Source organism: Macrobrachium rosenbergii, chromosome 41 (genome assembly GCF_040412425.1).
Source record: "Macrobrachium rosenbergii isolate ZJJX-2024 chromosome 41, ASM4041242v1, whole genome shotgun sequence".
Taxonomy (NCBI): Eukaryota; Metazoa; Arthropoda; class Malacostraca; order Decapoda; family Palaemonidae; genus Macrobrachium; species Macrobrachium rosenbergii.
In genome coordinates, this window is record NC_089781.1 from 38,298,932 (window position 1) to 38,317,443 (window position 18,512).

The 18,512-nt window shown below is 36.3% G+C and overlaps 3 protein-coding genes across 3 annotated transcripts; all 3 read right to left on the reverse strand.

Annotated features, from left to right (window-relative positions):
- Nucleotides 1–9,881: 9,881 nt before the first annotated feature.
- On the reverse strand, nucleotides 9,882–14,640 carry LOC136827096 (uncharacterized). The gene is made up of 5 exons (XM_067084852.1): nucleotides 14,366–14,640; nucleotides 13,226–14,067; nucleotides 12,948–13,010; nucleotides 12,639–12,857; nucleotides 9,882–10,159 (listed from the first exon to the last, which is right to left on the reverse strand). The coding sequence occupies exons 1-5, from the start codon at nucleotides 14,638–14,640 to the stop codon at nucleotides 9,882–9,884; spliced, it is 1,677 nt and encodes a 558-aa protein (XP_066940953.1).
- Nucleotides 14,641–14,733: 93 nt separating this feature from the next.
- On the reverse strand, nucleotides 14,734–16,419 carry LOC136827097 (uncharacterized). Its single transcript, XM_067084853.1, has 3 exons — nucleotides 16,246–16,419; nucleotides 15,684–15,983; nucleotides 14,734–15,534 (listed from the first exon to the last, which is right to left on the reverse strand). Exons 1-3 carry the CDS (start codon nucleotides 16,417–16,419, stop codon nucleotides 14,734–14,736), a joined length of 1,275 nt encoding a protein of 424 aa, XP_066940954.1.
- An 88-nt stretch (nucleotides 16,420–16,507) lies between these two features.
- On the reverse strand, nucleotides 16,508–17,904 carry LOC136827099 (uncharacterized). The gene is made up of 2 exons (XM_067084856.1): nucleotides 17,731–17,904; nucleotides 16,508–17,494 (listed from the first exon to the last, which is right to left on the reverse strand). Exons 1-2 carry the CDS (start codon nucleotides 17,902–17,904, stop codon nucleotides 16,508–16,510), a joined length of 1,161 nt encoding a protein of 386 aa, XP_066940957.1.
- Between the last annotated feature and the right edge of the window lie 608 nt (nucleotides 17,905–18,512).

An 18,512-nucleotide genomic window follows, 5' to 3' on the forward strand; every position in this document is an offset into this window, starting at 1 on the left:
CCCGCTACAGCGCCTGCGACAGGGAACTCTTCGCAGCGTACCAGGTGGTATGCCACTTCAATTCCTCCTGGAGGGTATGCCCTTCACGGTTTGGACTGACCACCAGCCACTGGTCCACGCTTTCGCGAAGCTGGGGGACGCATGGTCCTCCAGGCAGCAGCAGCACCTCGTGGCCGTCGCGGAGTTCACCTGCACCATCAAGTACTTCCCCGACAAGAAGAACCCAGTAGCCAACGCCCTCTCAAGGATCGAAATCAATGCGGTGCAGCTCGGGATCAACTATGAGGACCTTGCCTGTGAACAAGCCGCTGACCCAGAGACCCCAGCTTACCGCACAGCCGTCACATCGCTGAAGTGGAAGGACGTGCCCCTCGGCCCTGAAGGGTCAACACTGCTGAGTGACGTGAGCATTGGCTGCCCCCACCCACTGGTGCCCGCCTCCCATCGTTGGCTGGTCTTTGACATCATCCACGAACTGTCCCACTCCTCCGGAAGGACGACAGCCAGGCTACTGACGGAGAAGTTTGTCTGGCACGGCATATGGAAGGATGCGACAGCCTGGGCAAGGCAGTGCATGCAGTGTCAGGGCAGCAAAGTAGGGCGGCACACCAAGTCTGGGGTGGGCGATTTTCCCCAGCCGAGGAGATGTTTCTGGCAAATCCACGTCGACGTGGTGGGTCCACTTCCCCCATCAGGAGGAACAAGGTACCTTCTAACAGTTGTCAACCGCTCCACCAGGTGGCCCGAAGCTACGCCCATGGAAGAAGCCATCTCCAGTGCATGCTCAGAGGCCCTCCTCTCCAGCTGGATCAGCCAGTTCGATGTCCCAGACCATATAACTACAGACAGGGGTCCTACTTTCCTGTCCGAGCTGTGGACCGCCCTGGCACGCATGCTGGGGACCACTCACCACAGCACCACCACCTACAACCCTGCAGCCAACGGAATGGTGGAGAGGTTCCACAGGTCCCTGAAGGCGTCCCTCATGGCTAAGTGCACCTCTGAGAGTTGGAAGTACCAGCTGCCCTGGGTCCTCCTTAGGTTGAGGACCGCCCCCAGAGCCAAAGGCAACCCATCCGCAGCAGAAAAAGTCTACAGGGAGACCCTGGTAGTCCCAGGGGAACTCATCGCAGAGGACAGGGATGACTTGGCAACGCAGAGGCTCCGCGACAGTGTTGGGAAGTTCGCCCCCTGCCAGCGGACTTACACCGACAGGATGTCCCCCTTCATGCCTCCCAGTCTATCCTCTGCCACCCACGTCTTCGTCAGGGACAACGCTGTATGGCCACCCTTAACCAGACCCTACAGGGGACCTTTCCTCGTGCTTGAGAGGAACAAAAAGGCATTCTGGGTAGCCGTCCGTGGAAAGGAAGACTGGGTATCGATAGACCGCCTCAAGCCCGCATTCCTGGAGGAGGATGTTGGGGGCGGTTCCCAAAGCCCCCTGCAGGAAATAGCAACCCCCCGACCTGCCCCATGCGCAGGAAAACGTCGTAGGCGTCCCCAGAAAACCCTGAAACCAGGCAGGAGGGCACCCCAACTCACCACTCCAGTGGACGCCGAAGAAGATGAGCACCCCCTCCAGCTGGCATCAAGAAAACGGGGACCTCTCCGCCGGCCCAGCAGATACCTGCTTTGATCAGACGTTACTTACATCTTGGGGGGGAGTATTGTAAAGTCCCCGCTCAATGCGTTCTCTGTAATGAACATCCCGTTTTCTGCGGTGCCTTCACGTTTGACCTAGGGTCGGACGAACACAATATTATCATCATTATTATGAATTGTATATTTATTACGTGTTCAATTGACCATGCACTATGTATATGCAACAGAGTATTTTTATGTCTAACCAGACATTGTTAATCATTATGTTTTCTGTATGTAACTGTCCTGCTTTTTGTAGAAAAATAGTTTGACTTCAGGTCAACTGTAAATTTTTGTACCCGCGGTCTCTGCGTTATACACAGATGTCTGCTCACCACTTTATAAGCAGATCGCTTCATCAATAAACTAGCAGTACTTGTCGTCCTGCATTATTTCGCACATCTCTCACAGGCCCTACTGGATGATGATACGACTTACAAAAAGCTAAAAAAAAATCCCCTTGATCAAGTCATAAAAAATTCAATAGCACAGTGAAAAAATCCTTAAAGATAAAAAAGAACTAATAGGTCAGTCGTCAGCAAAATTTCCCTCGTTACCATACTTGAACGGATTAGTAAAAACACACAAAGAAAATAACCCTGTGCGGCCTATTATCAGTACTGTTGGCTCAATATCATATAAACTTTTGAAATATTTTACCAAGCTTTTGTCCCCGTTGCTTGGAACTATCTCCGATTCTCACATATATAATTGTCTAGATTTAGGTGATAAATTAATAAAAACTTTTTGCCCCACTGATAGATTCGTTAGTTCTGATGTCTGTTCTCTTTTTACTGAAGTCCCTATAGATTCTATTGTAGAGTATCTTAGAAATGAACTAATCCATTATGAATTACCTCTACCTGTAAATCATATTTCACTCACTAGGTTGTGCATTTGTGATTGTAAGTTTATATTCAATGGTGAATTTTACCAACAAATATTTGGTATGGCAATGGGCCACCCTTTAACCCCACTCCTCTCAAACTTGTATATGGAATTCTTTGAAAAACGATATTTACCTAATACCATTTATACTCCTTTAAAGTGGTATAGATATGTTGATGATATTTCAGCTGTTTTGCCTGCTGGTATTGATGTAAATGATTTACTCTCTAATTTGAATAACAAGGTACCATCCATTGAGTTTACTTTAGAATTAGAAAAAGACAATTGCCTCCCTTTCTTAGATGTTTTAATACAAATTCAGTATTTATAGGATACCAACCAACAACTTAACTTATGTCCATTTTTATTCAGACCATCACCTTAATATCAAAATATACATTTTTTCTTCGATATTTTTACGAGCCTTGGACATTGTCAGTCCCCAGTATTCGAATCAATAAATAGAATATTTAAGAAAAATAGGGACAGATTTATGTTATCCTTCACATATACTAGATATTTGTTACAATAAAGCCCACAAAAAGTTTTATAGTGAAAGTAGCATGGAGAAAGAAACTCCCAAGAACATTCTTAGCTTGCCTTTTTAGTGGTTTTGAAAACATAAAATCATTGTTGAAATCTTTTAATGTCAACCTCGTTTTTTCCTATAATAACACACTAAAAGGAATGTTAATAAAAAATAGCCCTAAAGAAAACAACAATATAATATATAAAATTCCATGTTTGGACTGCCCCTCTTTTTATATTTTCCAATCTAGCAAAGATTAAGATGTACGTATTAAGCAACATAAGTATTCAGTCAGAACTGGACAAACACCTAATGCTATATTCATTCATTTAAGTGAAAACTCTCACAGGATAAATTGGACTGAAAGTTCAGTGATTGCCAGATCAAAAGATTTCTCTTCAAGAAATCTTTTGGAATCCACTATTATACAGCTTACTTCCAGCTGTAATTTTAACCTTGGCCCTGGCATGTATTATTTGGACCCCTGTATTAGAAAAATGTTCAAGAATGACCTAAAAGATAAAATCACTGGCTTAATTACAAATTAGTTACCTTACATATTTTCTGTGTATTCGTATGTTTAATATAATTTTTTATTTATAAAAATATTCATCTTGCAAAAATTGTTATTGTTTACAAAAAAAAATGATTGAGTTGTACTTTTACAACATTTTTTGGTGGTCATTCACCTCCTAGTATAATCTTTTAATTGTCTTGACCCTGCTTCTGAACGGTTGATCCTAATCCTTTGTAAAACCTCCTAAACATTCAACCCTGTTTTGGCAGTTCTACTAATTCTTCAACTGTGCTGGATTCCAGGTACATATTTTTTCCTTTGCAATCCCCACTGTCGTTTATATGAACTTTCTTTGTAAACTTATTTTTATATTTCTTCAGTCTGCTAAGTAAAGGACGACAGTCAAAAGGCCTCGCAGCACTTCAGTGCTTCTCTTTCCTTCGTGGATTTTGTCTTTATTTACACATCAAGTTCCATATTTTTGTGATACAGTTATACATGTGTATGTATATATATATATATATATATATATATATATATATATATATATATATATATATATATATATATATATATATATATATATATATATATATATATATATATATATATATATATATATATATATATATATATATATATATATATATATATATATATATATATATATATATATATATATATATATATATATATATATATATATATATATATATATTATATGTATGTATATATATATATATATATATATATATATATATATATATATATATATATATATATATATATATATATATATATATATATATATATATATATATATATGTATGAATATATATATTATATACATACATATATATATATATATATATATATATATATATATATATATATATATATATATATATATATATATATATATATATATATATATATATATATATATATATATATATATATATATATATATATATATATATATATATATATATATATATATATATATATATATATATATATATATACAGTAATACTTCGATCTTACACGATTCGAGTTGCGCGAATTCACACACACACACGAACTTTTCACTTTAACCTAACTAATGGGCATACACGATTTTTTCACAGACACATGAAATTCTCGAGAAACCCTGCAGAAGTGGGTGTTTAATTTTTGAAGTAATTTACAAGTTTTCATGCTTTTATGTGTAAAATCTGTATGAAAAATGCATTTCATTCTTTTATGTATAAAATCTGTATGAAAAATGCATTTCATGCTTTTATGTGTAAAATCTGTATGAAAAATGCATTTCATGCTTTCATGTGTAAAATCTGTATTGAAAATGTATTATTTTTATTTTTGTACATGCATAAATATGATGCAAAGGTAATTTCAGCACATTCAGTTAGTGTACTTTTACAAGATGTGATACCCATTTGCAAAGTTACTGCACTTTTCAAAGATGATACCCCTGCAGAAAATGCTTGTTTAATGTTTGAAGTACATTTATAAGTTTTCATGCTTTTAACTGTAAAATCGATATGGAAAATTTATATTTATATTTCTGTACATAAATATCATACAAGTATTATGTCCATTTGCAAAGTTTTTGTCACAAGGACTTTACATGACCTTGAGATGAGGTCGTTCAGTCGTGCTCACTTGATAAAATGAATTCGTTAATGTAACATCAGAGATGTAACTAAGAGTTGTATAAGTATCATTCTTTGAAAATTACTCTGTTCACCTCGGAGAAAAGTGCTGGTGCAATCTGTATGTGCATGTAATTACAGCACGTTCAGTTGGTGTACTTTTACAAGATGTGATACCTTTAGTTACTGCATTTTTCAAAGATGATAACCCTCTAGAAAGTGTGTTTAATTTTTAAGTTTTCGTGTTTTTTGGTGTAAAATCAGAATGGAAAATTTGTATTTATATATCTGCGCATAAATACGATACAAAAGCAGTACAGTTACTTTATTACAATCTCTCTCTCATTCATTCGTAGTTAGCACTCAAACATACTTTTACAACTTATTTCTCTGGTACGTCATTACCTGTACAGTATATAATTTTAAATTGATTGAATTTTACCTGTACTGTACTACCTTCTACGAACATTATGTACGTTTTCAATGTTTTATGGAATTGTACTTTTATTGACTGTGACGTTTTGCCTAGTGACGCAAAGAAAACGGCTTTTACTCTTAAGTGGCAAAGAAAATGGCATCCCATGAATTAGGGGTAACATTAGTATACATACGCATCTACTGTAAATGCGCTATTATGAAACTGTGCAGTACTCAATTTTTATGTCAACCATTTACTGTATTCCTTTTGTAAGGGTAATAAGCTAAATTTTAAATAAAATTACACTAACTTTAGTTCATTTAAAAGTTATCTTAATACTTTGGGAGCATGATTAGGGTCATATTTAGTACTTAAACTCTGGAAATAAACATTTATTAGCACTTTTAAAGACCATGCCAAACTTACGCGAAAATTCACCTTGCACGAGGGGCTCCGGAACTTAACCTCGCGTAATTTCGAGGTATGACTGTATATATAATTATATATATACACCATATATATGTATATATATAATTTATACATATATATCTATATATATGTATATCTCTCTCTCTCTATATATCTATATTATATATATACTGTATATATATATATATATATCTACATATATATATATATATATATATATATATATATATATATATATATATATATATATATATATATATATATATCAAAATTAGAACCCCCTCTCCACAGAACAAATGGAAAGTTATGAAGTTTTCTGATATAGCCTATCTCCAAGTACATTATTTTAAGTTTCTATTAAGCTATTTTTCATCTTACATTTCTTGTATTTTCAGACTGGGTGATGGAGTTACTGTAGGTACAGCCATGGCTAACGACTCTGAGGAAACCAGATGGGTTGACCGAGTCCAGGCTATAACCCTCAGAGAGGCCAGGGATGCTGGTGCATCCTTCATTTCACGTTTCTGGATAGCTAAATACATTAAGAGATGAATCCTTTATTAAAAGAAACTGGAACAAAAATCCATATGACTGTCATCGCGAAAAGAGTGAGAATCTTGGAAGGCCTGAAGTCCTTTCTCAGAAGTCAAAAGACATCATAGCTGAGGCAGTGGGTAGACCAAGAAAGTCTTTACGTAAATTGGCGCTTGAACTAGAAACAAAAAGGGGTGAGAAGAAAAGTTATGGTGCTGTGTATTGTGAGTTGAAAAAAATCTGGTATCAAGCCATTTCATGTTATCAGCAAGCCCAACATCACTCAGCAACAGAGAGAAGACCGTGCACGGTTTTGTGGTTCATTTCTTAAAGATTGGGATGAAGCTGACTTTCTCCATGTTACCACATCAGATGAATTCTTCATTTACACAGTCAGGAAGCCAAACCATAAAAATGACATCATTTGGGCTGCAAATCTGGATGACGTGCGCTATCGCCAAGTTGTGAAATTTCTTGAATGTTTGGGAATTTTTCTGTTTCACAGCCAAAGAAAAAGGACAGTCATGGAATGGCGAATACTTCAGAGAAACTGTGCTTACTGGTGGAGTATTTCCTTTCCTCAAAGATCCTGAAAATGTGTTATCTGTTGAAGAAGTCACATTTTTGCATGATAAGGCACCATGTTTCAAGGCTCTTCAGACACAGGAGCTGCTTCGAAAGAGTGGTATCGATTTCTTCTTGTCAAGTGAATTTCCAGGTAGCTCTCCTGACCTTAATGTGTGTGAAAACATTGGTAGTATCTTAAAAGATCGTGCTGCAGCACGCACAGTGAACTATGATGGTACAAGCCTTGACGACCTGCGAAGAGAGGTGACCGAAGTGCTCAGGGAAATGGAGTTTGAGTCTCAGGTTTTTTGCGATTTGCTGAAATCATACCCCTCAAGAATACAGGCTGTGGTACAGGCAGATGGAGGCCACACAAAATGTTAAATACTCAGAGAGAAACTTAAATAAATACCTGTTCTGAATTACTTTTGTTTTTGTCCATCATATCAATTTTAGTTTATGCTGTAGAGGGGGGGGGCCTCTAATTTCGAAACACCTTGTGTATGTATGTATATATATATATATATATATATATATATATAGTATATATATACAGTATATATATATATATATATATATATATATATATATATATATATATATATATATATATATATATATACATATATATATATATATATACAGTACATATATGTTTATATATACATTATATATATTATATATATACTTTATATAATATAATATATATATATATATATTATATATATATATATATATATATATATATATATATATATATATATATATATATATATATATATATATATATATATATATATATGAACTGATTTATATAGAAATTCGTGTTTGAGACGTAACAGAAAATCTGTGATCAGAGAGTAACAAACAGATACTGTTGGTTCTTCGAACGCCGTAGCCTATGATCGTTGGGGTTTGGCGTGGGTAATTCAAATAAGTGCCATACATAAAAGACCCTTGTTGTGGTTCCTTTCAATTACAAGAGACCAACCAACTGAGGTCTACGATCTAAGCAAGTTCAGTCTGAAAAGTTAATGATCAGTAAGGGCTTAGCGGTCGACAGGTTGGGGCGCGCCTATAAGACAGTGATCGGCGCGTGTCACCTTAGAGTACATTCCGATTATAATTGCATAATTAATTTTAATGTAATATTAGCAACAGGTCCCTGTGTAACTATTAAGGAAAATACACGTGTTAATCGTATCTTACGCATTTCATTTGTTTTGGTAGAACCTACATATGACCGAGAATCAGGTCATATTTTTGGCATCCATTGCCGTGTGTTGCCAGTACATAATAATTAACAGCATAATTGTGAAGGTGAAATATACTATGCAAACTCGAAAATCGGCTGCGATGGCAGGAGTGCCAGTGTTATGCGTCCCTTTTAAGTATTGTTATTTTCACCTTCTTACCTTCAAGATTCTTCTACGTGCCGATACAGCTGTCCACAGTGCCTCTCTCGTAAAATCTAACGAGTCTGTTCTTTGAAGGGAAATTATCTTAAAGTAATGATATCTCTCAGAAAGGCATATAGAGACGAGTTCTGTAGTTTTTTCACTTTAATAATGAAACAAATTATAAAAGATCAGTACAAATTTAACATGTTACAGTGGTATAAACGAAATCACTCTTGTGAAATTAATTTAACTCAAGTCTATATGGGGAACATGAAAGCAAGGGGAGATGTACTCTACCTGGTGGATGTTTCTCGAATCAGCTTCTCCTCAGTCCCTCTCCTGGCTCTCAAACCCCTGGATTTCTTGTTATCTGCAATCTCCACCTTCTTCCAGTCCTACTGGAAGGATTTATCTGCAAGGCCTCCCCTTCAAACAGTTGATTGGGAAGGACTTTAGTGGGTGTGATTCAAATCTCTCCTTAGAGGACTTAATTGGAAATGATCTTAGGAGGGGGTGTGAAAGACTCCTCCCTAGAATGTTTGATTGGAGGGTGTTGAAGTACATCACTTTGTCCAGCCCCCAAATTCCTGGAATTTCCATGAAAATGCCTCCTATTGAAGGTTGGGTTATAGAGCTGGCTGATGTTAGCTTTTTGGCAGTGCTGGCCCATGACTTGAGTAAGCTAATCGCGAGGCCACAGTTTCCAACTTTTACGATCGGTTTTATGGCTTTAGGCGCGATATACTCGCTCACTGTTTTGAGTTCGTGCAAGAAGTTTTTACTTTGGTCAGCATATCTTTAGTTCACGGCAATAACAACAGCTTAGGCGTTATCACTGTTCTCTCTGGCTCTCCTTTATTCTCTACGTTTCTCTCTCTCTCTCTCTCTCATATTTCTTACCTAATCTCCCTAACATCACTACATCACTCGGTCATGCTATCTCACACTGCCCTCAGTGTGACAATAAAAATAGAGTTCAAATGGATGACTGCAAATCTACACATAAAATAAAGCACATATATGATTGCCCATCTAGTAACATTCTAAAAAAAATTCAAATTGCACAAATTGTGTCAATGTACTAATGTAAAAAAAATCAAATCAAGAATATATGTACATATATATATATATATATATATATATATATATATATATATATATATATATATATATATATATATATATATATATATATATATATATACAATGAATTACCAGTGTAAAAAAATGGTTAATTGTAATAGTGAATATATAATGTAATCAATAATATAAAAAATTCAGCAATAAATCATGTCTATTAGATCACTTTACTTCTTCATTGGCCCCTTTTATTTCTGTTATTATCTTTTCAATATTTGAAATCACTACACGTTTGACTAAAATTGCAAACATTACAATCATAATCATTATTATGATTAAATTAAACAGAGATAGAATTGGTGAAACCTTTTCTTTGTAATAGAAAAACTCATCTACTAATGGTAATTCTTTCAGTTGTTTTAACTCTAACTGAGATAACTGGAAATCTTTAACTTCATTAGAGTAGCTCATGTATGGGACATTCTTGTTTAATTTTATTTCTGTGAAAACATGGGGTTCATAATATAATTTATTTGGGATAACTAACCTGCAAGACTTATCAAAAGCATGAACATTACTGAAATTAATTTCAGTACATATATTATGTCAGTTATAATTGTTGCTGTTACAGTAGCCTATTTAGTGAAAACACAAAAATTGACTGTTCTACTAGGATGGAAACAAAATTATGTTTGGATAATTGTGTGCACAACTCTTTTTCTTGGTTTTTGTTTTCAATTATTTCTTGAACACAAGGATAGGCATTAGTAGTTTCGTAAAGGTTGTCAAGGTTGCAGATGTACTCCTTATCCCTCAAAATTATGCAATCTTTTAATTGAACATCAGTAATAAATGACATCATTAGCCCATGTTCTTCTAATGCAAAATTGTTGTTGTTGACATTTGAGATGATTACATTTTCCTTTATCAACATGGGGAAAGGATGTATGGACATAGTACATCTGCATCTTTTTGATTAAATGGTAACACTAAAATAAATCTTGTTTGTAACCACCTTGGTTATCAAACTATAGTAGACCATGACATCCTTTACCACAGGGGTATAATGCCCTTCTACCAAAAAATCATTAATTATGCATTCTAACTCCCTGGGAGTAATTAATGTTGGGCTTAATATTCCCTTATAAGCTAACAAAATGGCATTTAACAGGTCTCTATGATCTTGCAAGACAGTTTTGACATTACCAATGAAAGTACTTAGATACTGTTGATCTTTAACTTATTTACTTCTTCAGTAATATTTTTGTTGAGTGCATTAATGAATACCTTTAGTTTTTCTAACTCTTGGTTATTTGTTTTGAAAATTAATAATTCTATTCAGGACAATGCCTCTTGTTGCTGCCCACTTTTCTAATTTATCTATACGGGCCCTTTCTTTTTCTACATTAGAATCAGTTGCTACACCAAACAGTTGATCAAGTTCTGTTCCTATAAAAGTTAAGAGGGATCTTTTGGATCTTGTATTTAACACACTTCCTATGTCATTATCTAGTTTTTCCAACAATGGTAAGACACTTACTTTCACTTTTTTTAATTATTGATTTTAATTCCCTTTGAACATCTTCCAACGTCATTTCAGTGATAAGCACTGATGTCATATCTATACTCACAATACCCAGGTCTTAATTAATTTCACAGATCCCTTTTTCTCTAGTAGTGCACCTTTCCGTATCACCACCTCGGATGACACACAGTAGGGTTATGATAATCAAGAAGAGCCGCGTGTTTGTATCTGTAAGAATAAGCCTTATCAGATATTCTATATACATGAGGTATTTTAATGTCTACATATATTGTTTATATATATAACAGTTCAACACTTTACATAATATCTTTTTCTTAAGTTATAAGTTATTTGTTCCTGCTTATCTTGTTTCAACAATTCATTTATTGTTTTATTGGACTAAGCGTCTGTTTTTATTACCTTTACATGATTATAATGAACAATTCTTCCCTTTAGATCACTCTATAAAGACCATTACTTTGGGGACACTTTTACATTAGGACCTTCTGGAATATGATTCTGAACACCTACTACAATTTCTGGTTCAGCTGTATTTTTGTCATAGTACTTTGCTTGGACACTCTGAGATTCTTTAAGTCTAGTCCTCGTCTGTTTGATCGTTTCATACGTACGTCTAGTTTTCCATGCAATATAGTCATCATAATTATAAGTATGTATGTAAGGGTGGTGTGGAATCATCTAATAACGTATTTGGTAGTCTCCTCTGGTATCCATATAACAAGTGGTGTGGTGATTCTCCTACTGTTTCATTTACAGTGTTGTTTGTAGTAAACTGTACGTCTTTCAAAGCTAAATCCCAGTCTTCTGTATTAAGTTTAACTAAAGTTTTCAGGATATCCTTTATTTTACGATTTGTTCTTTCTACTGCTCCATCTGAACTTGGTATATATGCTGTTATTTAACATTTATTTATCTCATAAAATTCACATAATTTTCTTAAAAGTTCATTAGTAAATTCAGCTGCATTATCAGAAAGAACTTGTGGACATGAATGTCTCGTAATAATTCTAGATTTAAGAGCTTCTGCTGCTGTAATTGCATCTCTATTTCTTAGTGGTACAATCTCTACATATCTTAAATAGTCTATGTACGCTCCTCTCAATGGCCACTGCTTCGAGCGTCACGGCAAGATTTCGTAAAACAAGGAAGGTATACTTGAGGCAGGTTACTAAAAGGCGCCATTCCCGTCAACATCATTTACTGACGTTAAGTCATACACAAAATACATAATCTTGGTAAATAAATACCTCTTAATACAAACAATGTTGAACAACTCTAATACCAAACAATACTGCACAAATTACAAGTTAACATTGAATAACAAAAAATGTAGATTCAACATCCTCCCAACCATAGAGTACACTGCTACTCCTATGAAACTCTTACCACATACTGTACACAGGTTACAAATCTAGTTTCACAAGTGCTTTTACCAAACGCCCTCTGCGAGTATGATATTGGCTCAACTCTGGATTGTGAAATATAAGGATCAGAGTCATCAGCATTCACATCAGGATGATTATAAACAGGTTTAGGCACAGATTTATCATCTAACTCAGAAACAATACAAGGTACACCACCTTCGGCTTCTGTGTCCAAAGCATTTGAAATCTCAAGATCATGCAATTTTTGTACTGGTCTGTTAATAATACCTTTAGAAGTTTTTAACATCAACACTTCTTATCACACCATCTTTACCTGGATATACTTCTATAATAATACCAATGGCCAGGACAACCTACGAACATTATCTTCCTTGACTAATACCACAGAACCTTTCTTTACATTACACTTGGATACAAAACCTTTAATGGCACATGGTATATTTCTTATGTAATCAGAGCTCCATATTTCCCAAAACTTATCCAACTGTCTTTGTTGGGCAGTCTCTCTCATACATAAATCTTTAGAAGACACACAAGAAGAATGTTCCTCAACAACTTCTGGCTGGACACCTGCAGTACGGCCAATAAGAAAATGTGAGGGGGGGTCAATGGATTGGATGTATCAATCTCCTCACCCACAAATGTCAAAGGTCTCGAATTAATGCAAGCTTCAACCACATGAAGAGTAGTTTCCAATTCACATCTAGATAGGCATTTGACACCCATTGTCTTTTTCAGAGCAGACTTAACTGATCGAACTAGACGCTCCCACCAACCTCCCCACCAAGGAGCACGGGGTACAATAAATTTCCACTGAGGAGCTAGTGGGCCATAGTGTTGCTGTAATAACTGAGAACCTCCAACAAATGTCTTTGCATTATCAGAATAAAAAACTGAAGGAAGACCACGTCTTGCTGTAAATCTACGGATGGCAAGGAGACAATCTGGCATAGAGAGAGAATCAGTGAGTTTTAAGTGTACAGAACGAATAACAGCACAAGTGAAAAGCAAAATATAGAATTTTTTGGAGGGCAAATCTACACAAAACAATGGCCCAGCAAAATCTAATCCTGTTACAGAAAAGGGAGGTGCTGATTTAACTCTCAGTTCAGGGAGAGGAGCTACAGGTTGACTACAAACCTTGGAGTCATACCTGCGGCAAGTTACACATTCTCTACACACAGTCTTGGCTATCCTTCGAAGTCGCACAATCCAATAACCATTTCTCAGTGTGGACACAAGGGTAGAAACGCCAGAATGTTTCAGAAGAACATGCTGGAAACGAACTAAAGTCTTCACTACATGAGTAGAAGGATGAATAATAGGATGTTTGCTTTCATAACACAGATCTGAATATTCTAAACGACCTTTAATTCTCACATCATTATCCAAAAAAGGATCTAATTTTACTAAAGGGCTCCCCCTGTGAAGTGGTCTACCCTGAATCAGGGATTCAAATTCTCGTGGATATGCTTTCCTTTGAACACAAAGGTACAACTTACTCTTAGCTTTAGTTAATTCACAATATGATGAAGGACCAGACCATTAAACAGATTGTGGTTTGCAATTATTAATAAATCTTAAGGTCCAAGCTACTATATTAAGGGCTTTCTGAAACTTACTCCATCTAGAAAATTCAAATACTTGGGAAAATGAATCCACAGTTATACAAGCTACTACATTTTCCTCAGAACTTTCATCCCTTAATGAAATCCTTAACTGTTCAGGTTGAAGCAAAGACAAGACTCAGACTCTTGAAGCCACGGGGCGCCTACCAACCAAAGATCTGAAGCTCTACAAGGTGTTCAGCAAACACTCCTCTAGAAATGAGGTCAGCAGGGTTATCCTTTCCTGGGCAATGATACCAACAATCAGGTGATGTTAAGCTCTGAATTTCCATGACTCGATTTGCTACAAATGGTTTCCATCTACTAGGGTCTCCTTTTATCCAGGACAGTGCAACTGTAGAGTCTGTCCAGCAATATGAAGTTACATCTTCCTTAAAACGAAGGGCAGATTTGACAAAACCTAGAAGCCGGGCACTAAGCATTGCCCCCAGCAACTCCAAACGAGGCAGTGAGACCTTCTTTATAGGAGCTACCGTATCTCTGCTCATAACAAGGGAAGCTTTAAAGGAACCATCCTACAAAGGAACTCTCAAATATACACAAGCACCATATCCCTTTTCAGATGCATCCCCAAAGGAATGAAGCCCTAACCCTGTTAGGTCTTTCCATGAAAGATCCTCAAAGTAACATCGCTGAACCTTCCATGAGCTAAGTTTCTCAAAACCCCTTAACCACCTTTGAAACTTACAATGCAACTCTTCAGGTAACACATCATCCCATTTAAGTTCAATTCTCCATACATCCTGAAAAAGAATTTTGGCAAACATAGCAAATGGGCTAATAAGTCCAAGAGGGTCAAAACATCTGGCTATTAGGCTGAGAACACTTCTCTTAGTGGACACCTCACCCATCTGAGACCCAACATTTACTTCACTAAATGAAAAATAATCATGAGTGGAAACCCACTGCATACCCAGGATTTTTATAGATTTACTTCTACAACAGTCATCAGGGTTTTCACTAAATTTATCTGCTAAACTCTTACAATTTGAATTCCATTTAGATGACATACCAGCTTCAGACATAATCTTACAGGCTTTATCAAATTTTACACAAGCTTCAGGAATACTGTCAGCTCCTGACAGCCAATCATCCACATACAGATTACAATTCAGTTCGTCAACTACTTCAGAATTAGGATATGACTTTACATGATGTTTAATTGTAGCATTCAACAAGAATGGGCTACTCTTATTACCAAAGGGAACACGAACAAACCTCATTACACGGACAATGCACTTATTTTGCCACAAAAACCTGCGAACATCTTGGTCTTCCCTCTGCACCTTGATTTGAAGGAAAGCTTTAGTTATGATCTTGAAAGGAAAGCTTTAGTTATGTCCATCTTCTAAATCGTATCAACACTTTCAACAAGATCAGGATTGAGGGAAGGTCCACATTCCAAACAGTCGTTCAAAGAAATACCATTATAACTTACAGCTGAAGCATCGAAAATAGGTCTTACCTTGGTAGAATTACTACTCTCACGGATAACAGGACGATGCGGTAAGTAATAAACAGGATATACACTAGAAATCTCAGAATGTGGCACTTCCTCAATAATGTCATCTTTTTCATATTCTTCAAAAACCTCATCATACCTTTCCCTTAAACCAGGAGTTTTAACAAATTTCAAATTTAAATTTTCCAACCTCTTACATGCTAGTTTTTCATTATTTTTCAAACTCTGTTTAGCAACATCAGATTTCCATGGTAAAGACACTTCATACCTACCATAAATAAACTTTACATCATCGGAAAATTTCTGTAAAACAGTACTGGATGAAAACTCATTGGATAAGCTTCTTTTGAAGAGATTCCCACAGATTCAAGATCCCAAAATTTATGTAAATCAGACTCTGATACATTATTTACACACAAAAGCTGGGAAGTTACACTTACTCTGTCCAGAGGAATATTACAAGACCCTGACAAAACCCACCCAAACACAGATTCCTGAGCTACTAAATTTTTAGATTGTAAAGTTTTATTAGGTACCATAAATCTCAATAGGCATTTAGGCCTACCAAAATATCAACATTTACATGGCGGTTGTTCATGTAATCATCTCCTAATTGCAATTTAGAAAATGCCATTACCTCCTCATCAGGAACACTAGGTCGGAACAATGGTGCGCAAATGTCAGGTACTTCAGCTGCCATTAAAGAATGACTCTCACCCTTACAACCAACTAAACTCATCTCATACACATTACATTGGTTACTCTTGGAAGCTTTACCTCCTCCAAATGAAGAAAATGATATGTACTCAGAAGTTATCCATTAGGCCTTACCCTTTTACAAATTTACTGGAAACATAAGACCTATCAGATCCTGTGTCAAATAGTAGTGTAGCTTCACATATACCCTTTTTCCCCAACACCTTAACCTTTGCGGTCTGCAACACACTGCGTGATTGAGTTAACACTCTGTTATTTAGGTTAGGTTCACAATGAGCTACCCCAACATGAGTTACATTTTCATCAATTTTATCCTGAGACATAGCACCACTTATATTTTGATAATTCTTATTATACACTTCAGTCTTATTGCCAGTGCAGCATAAAACATTATGTTTTCCCTTACACTTTACACATTTTGATTGGCAACCTCTGGAAATGTGACCTTTTTCCAAACATCTGAAACACAGTTTAGCACTCCGAATGGCCTCTTCACGTTCAGCAATGGAAAGTTTCAAGATACCAAAACAATTTTTACTCTTGTGATTTTTACTACAAAACATACACTTATAAAAGGACACTTCCGAAGAGGTCTGAAGAGCAGAGGCAGAACCCTGAAATTTACTTCTTTTCTCAGATTCAACACTATGGTTATCAGTCTTTACTGCATTGATATCCTTAAATGTATCAGACCTTTCTCGACGCTTTATTTCTCTCTGCAAAAAATTCAATAACCAATCTAGGTCCCTTTCATGTCCAGATCCTTCTCTGGACCACTCCAAACGAATGTCAGGAGGCAATCGAGACAGGATAACAGGCGTCATAAATACCCCATACTGGTTACCATCCACTCCTAATGCCTCTAAACTACGTACATGTGTTAAAAGTTCATCCTGTAATTTCCACAAAGAGGAAACATTTCCAGAACTAGGATTCTTGGCAGGCATAGTGATACCAAGAAGGGCCTGAATATGTGCAAAAATAATACGTTCAGGCCTACCAAACCGTTCCTTTAACATTTTACAGGCTATGGGGTAATTAGCACTAGTCTGGGATAACCCCTGTATTACAGATTTTGCCTCCCCTTCTAACAATGACTGTAAATAACAGAATCTGCTAATAATGGGGATATCTGAATCATCTACTAATGTCACAAATCTGTCCCAAAATGACTGCCATTCAGTCAAAACTCCACTAAACTTACGTAATTCTAATTTAGGCAGTCGCACATTACATTGGCCTAAAGAATCCGCAGACCCACTCTCACTTGGTGGCTTCTCAAGTTTCTCCAGGGGTATGACCTTTGGGCAGCCTGTATTCTAGGAACCCTTACCTGACGCCGAAACTTATCAGCATACTCAATGTCTTCTTCTAAGTCCTGTGAGTCACCAATTTCTAGCTCCAGGGCGGACTGCACTTCATCCAAATGAGCTAGACGTCGATCAAAGTCATCCACAGCATCTTGCAGTTCTACCTTGCTCACTTCTCGATCGCCAAGCAAATCCATCAGTGCATTCGACGAATGGGTCATCCATCCACAGCGGCCCACCGGCTCAAGGTGGAAGAACAACAGGTGGAATCACAAGCAGCTTGAGACCAGTCAGTGACGTCAAACGGAACCCAGAACTACTCACAGTCAAATATTACTGCAATGCATTTCTAGCCATAGGGCACTATTGCATTGTTTTATAATTCAATTAGTTCAATATTAAGTAGTAATAATATGATAAAATGATATTTCCCTTTGGAGAAGAAAACATATTGTCATATAGCCTACTGTAAATGAAATACGACCAGGATAAAATAATATATTACTTGAGTAAGAATAAGAGGAAGAGAGAGAGAGAGAATCCTGTCGCGAGTTTTACTTAACCTACTAAAGACCTAGGCCTATATCAATATATAATTTTATATATGGCTACTGAAAATCATGAAGGGTTTTGGCCATAATATTAGGCCTACTTACTATAGTTAATTCACTTTAGCTAGATATATCTGCCTGAAGGGGTCCCTTAAAATAACTCCTATAATTGTCTACAAAAAGAAGAAAAAAAAAAATTTCTTTAGCAGCCAAGTTCAGGGAGGCCTTTTCAGCCAGCTCTACAGGAGGAGGAA